The sequence below is a fragment of the Aulonocara stuartgranti genome, assembly GCF_965226115.1.
Source record: "Aulonocara stuartgranti genome assembly, chromosome: 2".
Taxonomy (NCBI): domain Eukaryota; kingdom Metazoa; phylum Chordata; class Actinopteri; order Cichliformes; family Cichlidae; genus Aulonocara; species Aulonocara stuartgranti.
The window spans coordinates 8,785,879-8,801,405 of NC_138940.1; the positions used below are offsets into that span (position 1 = coordinate 8,785,879).

General features: G+C 41.6%; 2 protein-coding genes across 2 annotated transcripts; one reads left to right on the top strand and one right to left on the bottom strand.

Annotated features, from left to right (window-relative positions):
- Positions 1-1,006: 1,006 nt before the first annotated feature.
- On the bottom strand, positions 1,007-4,927 carry tstd2 (thiosulfate sulfurtransferase like domain containing 2). Its single transcript, XM_082507514.1, has 9 exons — positions 4,762-4,927; positions 3,536-3,825; positions 3,291-3,399; positions 3,045-3,164; positions 2,746-2,851; positions 2,407-2,522; positions 1,909-2,067; positions 1,574-1,712; positions 1,007-1,454 (listed from the first exon to the last, which is right to left on the bottom strand). The coding sequence occupies exons 1-9, from the start codon at positions 4,891-4,893 to the stop codon at positions 1,234-1,236; spliced, it is 1,392 nt and encodes a 463-aa protein (XP_082363640.1). The 5' UTR covers positions 4,894-4,927; the 3' UTR covers positions 1,007-1,233.
- A 143-nt stretch (positions 4,928-5,070) lies between these two features.
- On the top strand, positions 5,071-15,088 carry ncbp1 (nuclear cap binding protein subunit 1). The gene is made up of 23 exons (XM_082507480.1): positions 5,071-5,258; positions 7,138-7,226; positions 7,432-7,532; positions 7,626-7,782; positions 7,879-7,986; positions 8,249-8,370; positions 8,464-8,533; positions 8,690-8,905; positions 8,981-9,078; positions 9,201-9,264; positions 9,363-9,473; positions 10,282-10,346; positions 10,437-10,499; positions 10,588-10,662; positions 10,945-11,048; positions 11,138-11,260; positions 11,375-11,477; positions 11,699-11,792; positions 11,887-11,990; positions 12,079-12,196; positions 12,297-12,437; positions 13,282-13,395; positions 14,531-15,088. The coding sequence occupies exons 1-23, from the start codon at positions 5,225-5,227 to the stop codon at positions 14,642-14,644; spliced, it is 2,388 nt and encodes a 795-aa protein (XP_082363606.1). The 5' UTR covers positions 5,071-5,224; the 3' UTR covers positions 14,645-15,088.
- The last annotated feature ends 439 nt before the right edge of the window (positions 15,089-15,527 follow it).

Consider the following 15,527-nt stretch of genomic DNA (forward strand, 5'->3'; position numbering starts at 1 on the left):
GTTTGAAATTTCTTTGTTTCTCAGCATTTCTTCAACAGACTTTCTTTTGCAGAATAGCATTATAAGAACATGCTCTTACATGCCTGACCACCTTCTGGTAGATATTAGTATTACACAGCACAAAAGCATAGTCTCAGATCATCTCCAGCTTGGGGTTTTGGAGAGAAATTTATACTGTAGTGGATGTTTCTGCATATCCTGCTGATGGTTTTAGTTTATTTTTGGAAAGGAATGATAGTGTAACCACACATGCTATGTCTCCTTGCACAGTCTTGAGAGTGTAGATACATCCTGTTCCAGTCTTGAGATACTGGGCCTTTATAGAGAGGAGAGTTGAACAGGTCCACATACAGGCATATACCCAGTAGAATCGATATCTGCTCCTTTGTCTGAGTAGGAACAGGGTGAAGAATGCCTCCTCCATCTGGCTATTAATTTGCATGTCTCTGACCAAATTGTTAGAAAACAAAACATTCCCCAAGCATCAATTGGGCCCAGCCTCCTTTAATGAGACATGTCCTCACAGCCCAGCCCTGTGCAGCTTGACTAGCCTACCAGAACAGGCAGGTACCCCACTCCTTCGTGTCTGTCACATCACGTTTTCTTAAAAGCTTTATTTTAGTTACTGCTTTCATTTACTGCTTCTGTTGCTGTAACTTTCATGCTATGACCTGCTAAACCTATTATGTAACTGCATACTTTGGCGCTGTTTTTGACATGCATCTATTATTACATATGTTAAAGGGACATTCTGCCATGAGGCAAACAGATGCACTACTGCTTGTGGTTTCTTTAAACAACACCTGCAGTCTCAGTAAGCTACACTAGCCAGAGTTTGCAGAGTTTGGAAAGCAAACGTGCATGGATCCTAGTAATGCATGCATATCTTGGCTATACATAGAGCACTAAATAATGATGCATCTGTTTGTTAAACAGCTTGAAAACACAAGAGACAAAATATATGTCACAGTTTAAAAGTACGAAACAGAAACATTTATACATACAATAAGTTGAAGTTGAGCTTTCATTAGTGACAAAATGTTCACAATATTCACATGATAAAAACAGATTCAGCAGATATTTTCTTCAATTTCTTCAATAGATTTTCATTAGTTAAAATGCATCTGACTTAATTTCCCACATGCATTAGTATAAAAATTCCTATTTTGAAAATCTGTCACACACATTTTACACTATGTTTATGTTATTTTTAAGCACTGAAATCTGATCATTTTACACATCCTGAGGGATTCTGGGGCGTACGTCAGTGCACTCGCACTCCTCTTTGTGATGTGAGGTCTCCTCGGACTGAGCCTGACCTTTGGTCTGGCACGTGGGGCAGCAAGCGGTGTGGCCGTCCTGTCTGCAGCTTGGACAGGACAGAACCAGCTGGCAGCAGTACTGGGTGGAGCAGAGCTTGTACTGGTCCCACGGATGGCCGCAGTACCTGCAATCTAAACAGAGTCTGTTATCTTATTTAAAAAAATACATGTATATTAAGAGAATATTAGATCTTATGGATGCTTTCTGGTACTTCTAACATGCAGAGAATGGGCTCTGTTTACACACTAACCTGAGATGATGTCACTGTTTGAGGAGATGGCGTAGCGTTCATCAAACACAAAAAGCTTTCCACGATAGAACCCCTCGGGGAAACGCTCCAGGTACTTATGAATTCCACCTTTCAGCTGGTAAACCTCCTTACACACATCCTGGTACCAGATTTAAGAGATAAATATGAACAAGAACTTAAAATATTTGATGCAAACATTTCAGAAATATGCATTTCTCAATACCTAAACTACTAGTAAAAGGCTCCCCCTTGTGGAGAATCAGCAACCTGCAACAAGTGAGCGAGTGAACCCAGCTCCACTAAAAGCTTTCCAGACTGATGACTGAACAGCTTACTTTGGAGCGGAGGTAGGCGGAGCCACGCTCACAGCGGATCCCTCCTGTGCAGTACATCAGAACCTTCTTGTCTCTGAACAGCTCAAGGTTCTGGTCCACGTAGTCTGGGAAGTAGCTGAACTTACGGATATTTGGCGCCAGGCACTGAGTGAACTGCCCCTGAAGGCAAAAAAAACAGCAATTATTAACTGTTACAGCCTTTGCACATTACTCTCTAATAGCACAACCTCAATACCGCTGCTTCTGGCTAAAATACTGAGGCTTATGAAATTGATCCCAGTCATGCTTTTCTGTTTGGATACAGACTCATTATTTCCAGCTACAAATATCAGTGTTCTGCCCATCCTTACTATTTGCTCATGGTAGCTTGTGTAGATGGTGCACAAAAAACTTAAATTACAACATAAATCTCTGGGCATGTCACAAGTATGCCAAGATGATCGGATTACAGTTGAATGAAGTCAACAATCTCCTAAAGAAAACAAATTTACTACTCACAATTTTACTCTCATAATAGTTGCGGCAGTCCAGGAGGACGGTGTCATTGCATGAATCTCCTTTAGTCAGAAGAGCCTCCACTTCTTTATGAAACTCGTCGGGCTCCAGATGAACTCCTGAGAGGCAAAACAGACACATACCTGACATTATATACAAGCACAGCATAGAGTTTGTCATCAGCTGGTACAAGAGCACAGCTATGGCTGCAGAGCAGCAATCAAAGCAGACATTTTGCACCTTATTATGATAATAAAGGCAATGATATTAGTAAATCAGCTACAGGTGTCACTTACATTATTAATAATTTCTGTAGGCTTACAGTGTCAGTACAAATAGTACCTGCCAGCTCGTAAGATATAAGATCTGGGTCCACTCCCATTGGGACAATCTCCTTGTAGACCCCAACCTTCAACTCTGTAAAACACTCTGCGCCACCGTCACTGGTCTGAACAAACCCACAAAAACAGCACCATTAATATTCAAAGATTAAGCAGTTATTAATTTATTTTTGTTAAAGTCTGATTATGGACAAACCACACCCTGATGGAGCCTATAACAGAGTCCTACGATCCTATGAAGCAATATTAAGAGAGGGAGGTGACACTAGTATATAAAATTTCCCTTTATCTGATTCTGACCTTAAAATCCTCCTCATCCATCTCGAACAGCGGATGTGAACGCATTGCTTCTATGTAAATGTCAGTGGCCAAGTTTGTGCCACCAACTGTTCCGTTGATGCCTTCAGTCGCCACCCTCACCTGAAGAAAAAGATCAACACATATTTTAATGGCACGGTTTCACTGAAATTAAGAGAAAAGCCTTTTTTCTTTGCTCTTTCATAGAAGTGTTCCTCAACCCAAGACTGGATGGGACAATTCATTCACCTTGCCCGTTAAGTGGAGCTTCTCACACAGAGCTTTCTGCCAAGCACAGATGACATGTGGCTCCTCGACGCGACAGTAGTGATAGTAAAGCAGAACCCTGCCTGGACCGCTGATGGAGAACGAGAGAACAAAGAACAGAAATAAAACATCAAATTCAAAAATTAAAACGGGACACATTAATAATCTACATATATAGATTAGAAATATAGAATATAGTGAAATAACTGTATTGAGATTGTCTTTACTTTTTAAGTTGCTCCTCAGAGATGTGGCTAATATCGGGAATCCACACAGAGACGTCCACCGTTTCTCCACTGTGCTCATTCACCTGCGTTGCTTCGGGCTCTTCTTCCAGTTGGCTAAACAAATGCTCATACTCGTCCTGTGCGAGCGGCTGTATTTCAGCATTGTGCACTCTGGCCACGTGTTTGTGAATGGCGGCGTGCTCGATGAACGTCTGGCCGCAGCAGCACCACAAAGGGCTTCCTTCCTCGTGACTACCGTCCTTCTTGGATGCCACAAAGGCAGCAAATGACTGAGGGGATAACATAAAAAACAATTAAAGAGTTAAATCTTTAACATGGTCAAATAGATGTTTAAGATTATAAGACAGTGGCTGTGTGATCGTATGCCACAGTTTGGTGCATATGTTGCCCAATATGCGATAATATTGAAATTTGTCCAGAGTAGTTTAGAAACTGTATCCGTTTCTAAAATAAATGACTCAAAAGTTGGTAAATAATGACCCTTCCTTCTTAACAATATATTACTATTGTATTATTATTATATTATCCAACTTAGAGTGGTTGGGCGAGATGGAGCCTATCCCAGCTGACATTGGAAGGTAGGTGGGGCACACCCCATCTGTCAGTCCATCACAGACTGTAAAACAGGACATGGGAGCATCTCAAAGTACAAGGAGGAAACCTATGGGGAGGGGGCTTCTTTGGCCTCTAAGTTATACAACAACAACAACAACAACAACAACAATAATGATGATAATAATAGGAAAATATAGTTTTTTAAGTAGAAGAACTACTTTTTTCTGCTACACTCCCAGCACACAGCTGAGAAACCACTGATTAAAAATACAAAATTACAGAATGCAAAACAGATCATAACGGGGTTTTTTTTTTTAATATTGTTGTTCATAAATATGTAAACTGTCACCAATTGTCTTTTGCAATTTGAAGTTTTTTTTCATGAGTGTGCTCAAATGTGTATGTATTTTCAGATTTTAAATAGAAAATACAGATTACAGATCAGATTCATTTAGATGCTTAGAGAGGCCAGTGACAATTTAAGGCTTTTATCTTTCTTAGATTTTGAGATATTAATGTTCAAACATTGCCTCAGACTTCAATGTGCGAAAAACAAAATTAAATATCTTGAAATTTCACAATAATCGTTATATATGTCCAACAATTGAACCATAAAACAGGGATTCCAGTCAGTGTGTCCTGATGCTCACCTTTCTCCTGCAGAAGCTGTAGTATCTCCTTTGTGGGGCAGAAAGTTGCTTCTCCTGTTTGAATCCATTACAAATTGAAGAGTCAACCTCCCAGTTTATAAACTCTGAGCAGGGTGTATCATCCGCCGCCATTGTGTTTTTAAAAGAGCTTTTAAAACAGTTGGCGACTAACCCGTCTCACCAGAATTAAAGATAAATTCTAACATATTATTTTAAGGAAACAAACAAACACATCCTCCAAACGTGCACCGGAAAACTCAGCACAAGACTCCGGACACCAAAGACGGGTGCACTTTCCGGGTTAGCCGGATGTGCTTCACTTGAATCAGACCGCTTTTATTTTTCTCTGAGAGGCTGGCTGCTGAATGATCCATAGATAAACTCGTTTAACGGACTCATTGTTTTGTTTCTCGTTCAACACATATTTTGGCTTTGTTACATTCACATCGAAGCGGGGTGAAACATGTCCAGGAGGCGGCACAGCGATGAGAACGACGGTGAGTCGGTGCACGTTAACGGCGTGTTATTCACACCGTTAGGCTAACCAGCGGTGGCTAGCTGGCGTTAGCGAGCTTTTCATGCGTCCCCTACGCACTGTTGGGAGGGTTATTTTACTAGTTTAATGTTTGGGTTTTATCGGCGAGATCCAGAAAGTTCAAAACCAGTGATGACCGCAGTATTCAGTTACATTGTGGCGCACTGAAAGCGAGAAAAGTGCTCAAACAGTCGCATGCAGCCGCAAAATGAACCGGTGCAGCTAGCTGCAGGATTAGCTGGCGTTAATCAGCGTAGTCAGCGACTATGGGGGCGGTAACCAAACACTTCAAAACATGCACGAGATTTAGTGTTAACATCTGATTGAAAGTTTAACTATGGATCTGGATTTATGGGCGGGGAAAATCACCTAAAAATATCAAATATTTTCCCGCAGAGTGCAAGATCCTGAAATTAAATGTGACCTGGTCTGTTTAAAGATTAAATCAGATCTCTTCTCTTAATCTGGGACTATGGTAACTTTGCATATGTACATGGGCAAATCAAGTTTCTTAATATAGCACTTTTCAAATACTACAGTCATTCAAGATGCTTTACAAGATTAAGATTAAAACAGAAAAGAAGGGAAATGCAGAAATAGTAGTAATATTCATAGCAACCACAATAATAGCAATGATGGTAATAAAAAGCAGAGATGTCAAAAGTTATTTTGTGTCTTGGTTCACACACAGCCGCACATACAGTTTGAATTATAAAACAGTTTTTGTTAATTCACAGAAAATACCCTGTCTTTTTTTTTTTTTTTGTCACGTCTCTTTTAAAAATTATACATTTGTACAGTAAACGTAAACATGTCTGTCATTTAATTGTTCGCCTGTTGCTTAATTACTTTGGCATAGGATCAGTAGCCATGGAGTTCTTTATCTGTATAAAAACCTATAAAAGTTATGAAAATACAATCAAGAAGCCAGAATTAATGCCCTCCTTCACACTTTTGAAAGCTGCCCATGGAGGCCAGACTGGAGTATTTCCTGGGCCGATTGTGGCCCCTGGCCCTTATGTTTGACACCCCTGGTTAACAGCATAGCAGCTAAGTGCTTTATTAGCCTGTTTTGTTTAAGATTCAAGCAGCATTAGGTGACCAGATCTTGCAAACCTTAGGGTTTGTATCTATAAAACAACTCGGACATATATTTAGGGCTGAAGCCCTTTAATGAGTTGTGTAGTGTGATGTGTAGTTTCTTTTCCAGGAAGGTGCACATCAGGTTAAGTCATCAGATTTTGAAGGAGTTTGCTAGTATGAAGTACCTACGCCGTGCACTTAAGACAAGTATAGAACTGCTGTTAGGTGTGGCAGTCTGCATGCGACACCAGGAAAATAACTTATTAATCCCAGAAAGAGAACGCTGTTGATACAGTGCTGTTTGGTTTGATAAGACATAACGAACAACCACTCGAGACTACATCCTTACTTTTAATATATTAACAGTGTTAATAAACCTTTATATAAATAACAGAAAATAGAGAAAAAATAATGTAAAAATAATTTGGTCCCCTTTAAATGTTCAATTCAATTGCTGGATTCATGTTTTGTTAATGCTCTTATTCTTTAAATGACAGTGTAAGTGTGCTTTTCTGAACTTCTCATAGCTTTATTTTATCAGACCATTGTTCAATTCATAGTCCTGTGCTGTCTGAAAACCACTGAACGTGAAATGACGGTGTAACTGATGAACACAGCGGAGAATTTATCATCCTTACTTTGAAAAGACTCATTGAGATTAGAGTGCACTAGCTAAGAGAAACTGACAGATAATTCCTACAGGAGCTGGTTGAGCCTCTTCTGGCTCTGATTATTGTGTTACTCTTTCACCTTTCCAGGAGGTCAAGCCCATAAGAGGAGGAGAACATCGGAGCCGATTGAGATCGAAGACCGTCTGGAGTCACTGATATGTCGTGTTGGGGAAAAGGTAAGGAGACTCTACAGGAAGGACACATTTTTATTTTCAGGATGAGTAGCTTCATTTTCCACTCTAGAGAGATGAGCCACACAAGTTCAGTGCAAAACTTTGCTTCTAAAGTAAATGCCAGAATGTTCTTTTTAAGTCTTCTTTGCTTTGTGTTAAATTGCTTTCTAGTGACAAATTGCTCTTGTGCGAAAATATTTCCTTACAGAGCACATCATCCCTCGAGAGCAACCTGGAGGGCCTCGCTGGCGTCTTAGAGGCAGACCTCCCAAACTACAAAAGCAAAATTCTGCGCATTTTATGTGCTGTGTACGTTCACACCTCTCACCCTTTGATTTCTAATAAATTTTGCAAGTGTGTTTTGTGTGGCGGCAGTCATTATATGTTGTCATTTGTTGACAGTGCCCGCCTCCTGCCCGAGAAGCTGACCGTTTATACGACCTTAGTCGGCCTCCTTAACGCCAGGAACTACAACTTTGGGGGCGAGTTCGTTGAGGCCATGATCAGGCAGTTGAAGGAGACGTTAAAAAACAACTTGTACAGTGAAGCTGTTTACTTGGTATGCTGGCTTTTATAATAATCCTACAGATTGCTTTTAAACTAATTAACATGGCCACTTTGTATTTATTTTACATAATGACATCTCTTTCTTTAGGTGCGTTTTCTGTCTGATTTGGTCAACTGCCACGTGATTGCTGCTCCCTCTATGGTGGCCATGTTTGAAAACTTTGTCAGTGTTACTCAGGAGGAAGATGTGCCACAGGTAGGCAGATGGTTTATGGTGTGAAACAAGCTGCATTGTACCCAAAAGCAATTTAAATAATTTGTAATGTTCACATTTGAGCCAGACCTTACATTAAAATAGTAATTATTTGATTTATCTGTTTCTTTCTTTCTTTTAATTTTGGTGAGTCTTTATCATTATGGAGCACATTTTGATCTTTTTTCACTAGCCCATGGCTGTGTCACAGTCCACACTGTGGTGGATTATGATCCAGTCCTTTAATTGGTCTCTTTTTTGTCAGGTTCGGTCGGACTGGTTTGTGTACGTCGTTCTGTCCTGTCTGCCCTGGGTCGGGAAGGAGCTCTATGAGAAGAAGGACGTGGAGATGGACCGGCTCCTCAGCCAGATTGAAGGCTACCTCAAGTACGTTCCCCGGTTTGGTTAGATTTTAATTAAGCAATCATCGTTTGCTGCCGTTGTTTCGTTTTTATTCTTGGCTACATCCACATTTTTCAGGAGGAGAGTAAAGACCCATGTCCCCATGCTGCAGGTGTGGACTGCAGATAAACCCCATCCACAAGAGGAGGTGAGTCTTGCAGTCGGTTAAACAACAGCAAATATGTGCAATGGTCAAAACAGTAAAAGTGTCTCCTTATGGCCTCATGTTTACTAGAGCTTGCTGTTTGGATACAGCAATGTTTGTTTTCGTCTGAGTAAACGGATCGTATCTTCCTTCCTCCAGTACCTGGACTGCCTTTGGGCTCAGATTCAGAAGCTGAAGAAAGACCGCTGGCAGGAGCGTCACATTCTTCGTCCCTACATCGCCTTTGACAGCGTGCTCTGCGAGGCCCTGCAACACAACCTGCCCCCCTTCACCCCACCGGGCCACATGCCCGACGCCCAGTACCCCATGCCCCGGGTCATCTTCCGCGTGTTTGACTACACCGACGCCCCAGAGGTTCATTACAAATAAAACGCTGTCTGTCAAACTCTTCTTCTGCAACTTTTTACATATTCATCTCTTTCTGTTCAGGGACCTGTTATGCCCGGCAGCCATTCTGTGGAGAGATTTGTTATAGAGGAAAACCTGCACTGCATTATCAAAACTCACTGGAAAGAGAGGAAAACATGGTGAGCAATGAGGGCTTTTTGTTTTTTGTTTACACCTGAATGTGTGAATAAATAGTGACTCATATTAATTTTTTACTAAAATGCTTAAACTAATTTTTTGTTGTTCTATTCCTAACGCTCAGCGCTGCCCAGCTCCTCAGCTACCCAGGGAAAAATAAGATCCCACTCAACTATCATATCGTCGAGGTATATTTTCTTTCTTGTTTCTGGCATCAAAAAGTAGAAACAGTGCAGAGCTGTTTTAGTCTAATCTGCTGGCTTAATGGCTTTTTTTTCTCTTGTAGGTGATCTTTGGGGAACTTTTCCAGCTGCCCTCGCCGCCTCACATCGATGTCATGTACACCACACTGCTGATCGAGCTCTGCAAACTGCAGCCCGGATCGTTGCCCCAAGTCGTATCCTTGATTATTTTATCTTAAAAAATAACCTTTAGCTGCTCCTTTGAAAAATTTGAACACTTGTTTGAATTAAATACACCAAACTGTTGCAAAAGGCAACCGTGGCCATCTTTAATTTAGATTAGTTTTAGAGATTAACAGGGCCTAAGTATTTTAGCAGTCGGTCTTATGTAATCATTGTTCAAACCCCAGGATTCAATACTGAGACGCTGAGAGTTTGGTGAAATAGTTTATCGTGGGTAACCTTGGCTGTGGGGCTAAAAGGTTAGCATTTGAGTCAAATGTGTGACTGGATTCTCCTCTCTGTTGTTCCTGTGACATTTTCTTCATAATAATTTAATACAGGCAGCAAAAATATGCACCAGATAATGCAAAAACACATATTTGCCATGTCGCGATCAAATTGAATAATTCTTCTAGGGCATCCATTCTCATCTGCTTATCCTTGTCAGGGTCACAGGGGGGCTGGAGCCTATCCCAGCTACCATACAGCGAGAGGTGGGGTACGCCTCGGGACAGGTTGCCAGCCTGATTAAGGGCTGGCAACAGAGAGACAGACAACCATTCACACACACACATTCACTCACACACATTCACTCCTATGGGCAGTTCAGTTAACTTGAACTCACTAACTGTAACACAACAAGGAGCTTAATGAGTAGAAGTGTCTGTGAAAGGACACAAATGGAGATCAGATTTGACTTGTCTTAATGAGCACATATGTAGAAAACACACTCTAGTTGGGAAATTGTTAAAGGTTTAACAATTAGAAGTTGTTATTGGAGCCTTAACACCTGCCCGTTAGTTGGCCCAAGCCACAGAGATGCTTTACATGAGACTGGACACCATGAACACCACCTGCATAGACCGGTAATGTTTCTGTGTCTTAACTTTAACAGTACAAAGAGGTTTCCTGACTCTCATTTAACTCTAATGTGATCACACTGCTAATTTTTGCAGACTAATCAACTGGTTTTCTCATCATTTGAGCAACTTCCAGTTCCGATGGAGCTGGGATGACTGGTGAGTGACTGACTGGGAGCATTTAAAGTGGCTGTATTTATGTTTTGCCTTTTTAATATTATAACCTAAATCATGCTCTGTCTTAAAGGTCTGACTGCTTGACCGTGGATCTAGAGAAACCCAAGCCCAAGTTTGTCAAAGAGGTTCTGGAGAAGTGCATGAGGTATTGGGGCACTATTTATGCTTTCTTTGTTTTCCAGTCCTGTAGAGGAGATCAGGACACAAGTCAGGTGTAGTAATATAGTTAGAGAGGGTTTATCTTCTTTATCTTGAGTGTTTGTGACGGTGTATCAGGGCCACTATAGGGAAGAAGTAAGGCTGGGAAGAGAATACAATAACAAGAAAACATTTAAAAAGCCCTTTGGATTAGAAAATTGTAGCGGAAAGAACGTCTGTGTTTTTGCTCATTTCTCTGCTGTTCTCTGTTGTGCTGCTTTAATTGCAGACTTTCATACCACCAGAGGATAGTGGACATCGTGCCTCCAACCTTTTCGGCCCTCATTCCTGCTGACCCCATCTTTACATATAAATATCCAGACGAGAGCGCCTGTAAGACTGCCAGACATTTTGTTTTCTTGTTACTTAAAAACAAAAAGGAGCAGACTGATAACTAAATACTGGACTCTGCTGCTTCATAGCCTCGTTACCGGGTTACCCCATGTCCATCACCGTCAGTAACGCCATCAAGAACAGAGCATCTAACGAAGAGATCCTCACCGTCCTCAAAGAGGTCCCCAACCCCAATCAGGAAGATGATGATGGTTTGTTTCTTGTTTCGTTTTACTTGCTCCTGCATGAAAAGTTCATTTGTGCAGTGCTGTCTTTCTCCTACACTTCTCCCTTCTTTGATTACATTTCTTTCTCGGTCCCTCCAGACGAGGGCGAGAGCTTCAATCCGCTGAAGATCGACGTGTTCCTGCAGACTCTGCTCAACCTAGCAGCCAAATCCTTCAGCCACTCGTTCAGTGCGCTCGGCAAGTAAGGAACATCTGTTGCCACCAAAATGTTGTATTGTATTCATCTATGATACAGAGAGATGTATCAGATGCTTTTCTGCTGTTATACAAAGTGCCAGAAACTATTATTTTTTAAGAGCTGAAATAAAAGGAAAATTATTTAATTTAGTTGCTTTTTATGCTCTGAATGCACATGCAGTGACTGGAGAGCTGCTGGCCTCACCTGCGTCTGATTGCTTTCAGGTTTCACGAGATCCTGAAGACTCTGGCCAACAGTGACGAGGGAAAGCTGCACCTCCTCAAAGTGTTGTATGAAGTGTGGAGGAACCACCCGCAGGTACAACAAACAGACCCACGAGCATGTAAATGAAGCCAGTTTTTTTTTTTTTTTTTTTTTTTTTGTGGTTCATGTAAACTCTGCTGATTGGCAGATGATCGCCGTGTTGGTGGACAAATTGATTCGGACGCAGGTTGTGGACTGTGCTGCAGTCGCCAACTGGCTCTTCTCTCAGGACATGGCCCACGAGTTCACCAGGTGGGACACGCAGATGTTTAGGTTTTAGCTCTCATGACGCAAGCGCAGCGTCTTCTCTGTAAACTGAAAGACTTTGTGCCTCATCTAGACTTTTCATCTGGGAGATCCTGCACTCGACCATCCGAAAGATGAACAAACACGTGCAGAAGATCCAGAAGGAGCTGGAGGAGGCCAAAGACAAACTGGAGAAACAGCAGCACAAGAGGGTAACCCTCCCCCCAATATGCAATCATCATTATTTTAACGTTAAACTTAAAATAATGAACAAATTGTGTAAAATGAATTCAAATTTTTGTTCACTACTAGCGCGACAGCGGGGACGACGAGGATATGGACAAGAACAGTGAAGATGAGGAGGGTCAGCTGGAGGAGCAGATCGAGAGACTCCAGGAGAAGGTGGAGTCTGCTCAGAGCGAGCAGAAAAACCTCTTCCTTGTCATCTTCCAGGTACGGAAGACTACAGTTTATCTTCTTAACTACTTAACCGGTTTCAAGGTTGCAGCTCTCCAACTTATGCAACTTCTGCAGGTGGAAGTAAACAAGGGATTTAATCTTTTGTAGTGCCCTCTAGTGGCCCTGTGTCAAGTGGCTTGTGTCTGTGTTAAATCTGAGCAGATCCCCACATCACTGCAGCTGATTGCTCCTTAGAAGGTAAACATTGTGTGCTAACAGCACTGTAGAAAGGGTTAGATCTATATCATCACAAGTGAAGACACATGAAACAACTGCTGGGTTTGAATCTGACCCGCCTCCTCCGGCTCAGTCAAATGTCAGTGAAGGAAGAATGAGGGGACGGATTAAATTCTGGGATTAGACCAAAAAAAAAAAATCTCCGAACAGAATTGATTTTCTACCAGGGTTGTGTTCAAGAAAGTGGAATCAGTAAAAACTGAGGTTTTCAGTTCCCCAACAACGGAAGTTAAACTCTGGTTTAGTTTCTGGTTTTGGCCTCCTCTCGTCACCAAAGCAGCTGACTGCCACTTTATTTCATTTCCTCATTAGAGAGACAAGGTCAAAGCTCATATCGGACCACAGTAACAGACGATGTTTTAAAAGATAAATGCGATCACTTAGAGTGAACACACTCAGAGCTGACTGATCAGTTTTTCTGGAACTGAATACTCCAAGGTTGTTAAACTTCCTGGATTCGTGTAGGCTAAAATGGTTGCCAGCGTCATGACAGTCACCACTGCCGACTCTTTCTTCTTTCTCGAGCTGAAGAGATTAAAATGCAAAGATAAAAGCTTGCTCCATAAAAGCATTTTTAAATGAGGCTTTTCCCCATCCTTAGCGTTTCATCATGCTGTTGACGGAGCACCTGGTTCGCTGTGAAACGGGCAGCGTTGACATCAGCACGCCCTGGTACAAAAACGGCATCGAGCGGCTGCAGCAAATCTTCCTCATGGTAAAAGCACAAAACACTCTCACACACATCATTAGATTTCTTTTATTAATGCCCACTTAGTCTGATTTTAGTTTTCTTTGGGTGAGTAAAAATTTTGACTTTCTTTACTCCTCCGGAAAAGGACAAGCAATTACTTTCTTTGTAGTTTTAAGACTTTTGAGACAAACACAAATTTCACACACATTATTAGGTTCAATGGGACTTATGGCATCCATAAAGCTACTTGGAAAATCAGAAAAATATAAATGACGAAGTTGTCTGCCACATTTTCATAAAAAAAAAATAAAAAAATTTATGTAATTTCAAGCATGCATAGCACACTGCATGCAGGCCAGTAGTGCTTACATGCAAAGTGAGCCACTCTGACTCTAAAAATCTAAAATATCTGAGAGCAGAGAGGCTGGAATCTCATTTATAAAGGCTACTTTGTCTTCTATTATCCAATTTATTTTTCTTATTTAATTAACAACATAGGGGTTCCTTATATTATAAACCAGGGGTGGGCAACTCCAGGCCCCGAGGGCTGGTGTCCTGCAGGTTTTAGATCTCACCCTGGGTCTACACACCTGAATCAAATGATTAGTTCATTACCAGGCCTCTAGAGATCTTCAAGACATGCTGAGGAGGTAATTTAGCCATTTAAATCAGCTGTGTTGGATCAAGGACGCATCTAAAACCTGCAGGACACCGGCCCTTGAGGCCTGGAGTTGCCCACCCCTGCTATAAACTAAAGGCCCTTCATTTTGAGGGACCTAGCAGCACTTGGCAAGTGGGGGGAAGGAACAACTCTTTTAACAGGAAGAGATGTCCAGCAGAACCTCAGGCTCAGGTGCAGGCTTTAAGATGCTAGGAGTAGCACTGTAAACATGAGGCAAATACTGCTGTGCTGGACATGAGCCAATATAAACATGCCAGCTTTATGTGATTCACTCAGTTCCAGTTGGCTTTTGGTTCAACAGGAGAACGGGCTGGAACCCTTTACTACCAAAAGAGACATTTTGGGGGGGGAAGAAAAATCTTTCCACACACTGCTAAGTTCTGTACCTTTAATGTATCTGAATATGGAAACCAAGGCTAGCTTTACCCTAAACTCACTCTGTGAACTCTATTGTGACGTCTCCCCCTCGTTCTGCAGCACCACGCGACCATCCAGCAGTACATGGGAACCCTGGAGAACCTGCTGTTCACCGCCGAGCTCGACCACCACATCCTGGCCGTGTACCAGCAGTTCTGCGCCCTGCAGCTTTGAGACACACGATCCCGATGAAATGTGTACTTGTGTTCACCCGATGTGATGAAGCGACACATTAGAAAAACCAGCTCTTGCATCAAGAATCTCCTCTTCAGTTTTATTTTTATTTTCCTGTCTGGTGCCATTCATTTCACTCATGTGCAGCCACATCAGAGGATGTCTGTTGAGAAAATCTTTAATTTGTGGTAGCGCTCCTTTTTTTTCTTTTGGATGTATTTCTTTGTTTTCTCTTTTGTTTATTTTTACCTCCTGGCCGTATTGTTATGAATGGATCTTTTTAAAAACTGTATGAAGACGGAGCTACAGAAATAATCTTCATAGGAAGGGAGGTTCCAGGTCGGTTCTGACTGATTCTGAATCTAGAGAGTGCTCTACTTTTTTATATTTGTTTTATGTGGAATTGGGAAGTAATTAAAGCTCTACAGAGTCTTTATCCATCCACTCGTTTGTGTTATTGAGTCTTCATGAAAATACAGAATGGGGGGGGGAGCATCCAGTTTGAGGTTATCTGAACATACCAATGTAAATAAAAATTGAAATATTGTTATAAATGCCTAAAAAGGACAAGTAAACATTTACACAACATCTAGTGCTTAAGTGCTTAAGTACAGCCTTACTGCTTTCATAGAACTAAGAGGTACTGCTAATCTAATCCACTTCATTTATCATCAGCAAGCTTGAGCACCTCTATAAATGCAGAAGCTTTGTCAGTTTGCCGCTCTGGAGCAATTGGGTGTGTATTCAGACATTTCCACAATCCTCACAGGAGCAGAAATTCACCCCAGAGATTGGAGCAAGCAGACCGAGTCAGTAACTCAAGAAAGCTCATGACTCCTCAGACTCTACAGGCCTCTGTTAGCATGTTATTTGATAACAGTAC

Bases quoted from the DNA above. Each gene is read 5' to 3' on its own strand.
- ncbp1 (XM_082507480.1), top strand. From the start codon at position 5,225: ATGTCCAGGAGGCGGCACAGCGATGAGAACGACG. The intron at 8,906-8,980 runs GTTCATTACAAA...CTTTCTGTTCAG, and splicing joins ACTACACCGACGCCCCAGAG to GGACCTGTTATGCCCGGCAG. The intron at 12,197-12,296 runs GTAACCCTCCCC...GTTCACTACTAG, and splicing joins AGAAACAGCAGCACAAGAGG to CGCGACAGCGGGGACGACGA.
- tstd2 (XM_082507514.1), bottom strand. From the start codon at position 4,893: ATGGCGGCGGATGATACACCCTGCTCAGAGTTTATAAACTGGGAGGTT. The intron at 3,400-3,535 runs GTAAAGACAATC...GTTCTCCATCAG, and splicing joins TCTGAGGAGCAACTTAAAAA to CGGTCCAGGCAGGGTTCTGC. The intron at 2,852-3,044 runs GTCAGAATCAGA...GGGTTTGTTCAG, and splicing joins TGGATGAGGAGGATTTTAAG to ACCAGTGACGGTGGCGCAGA.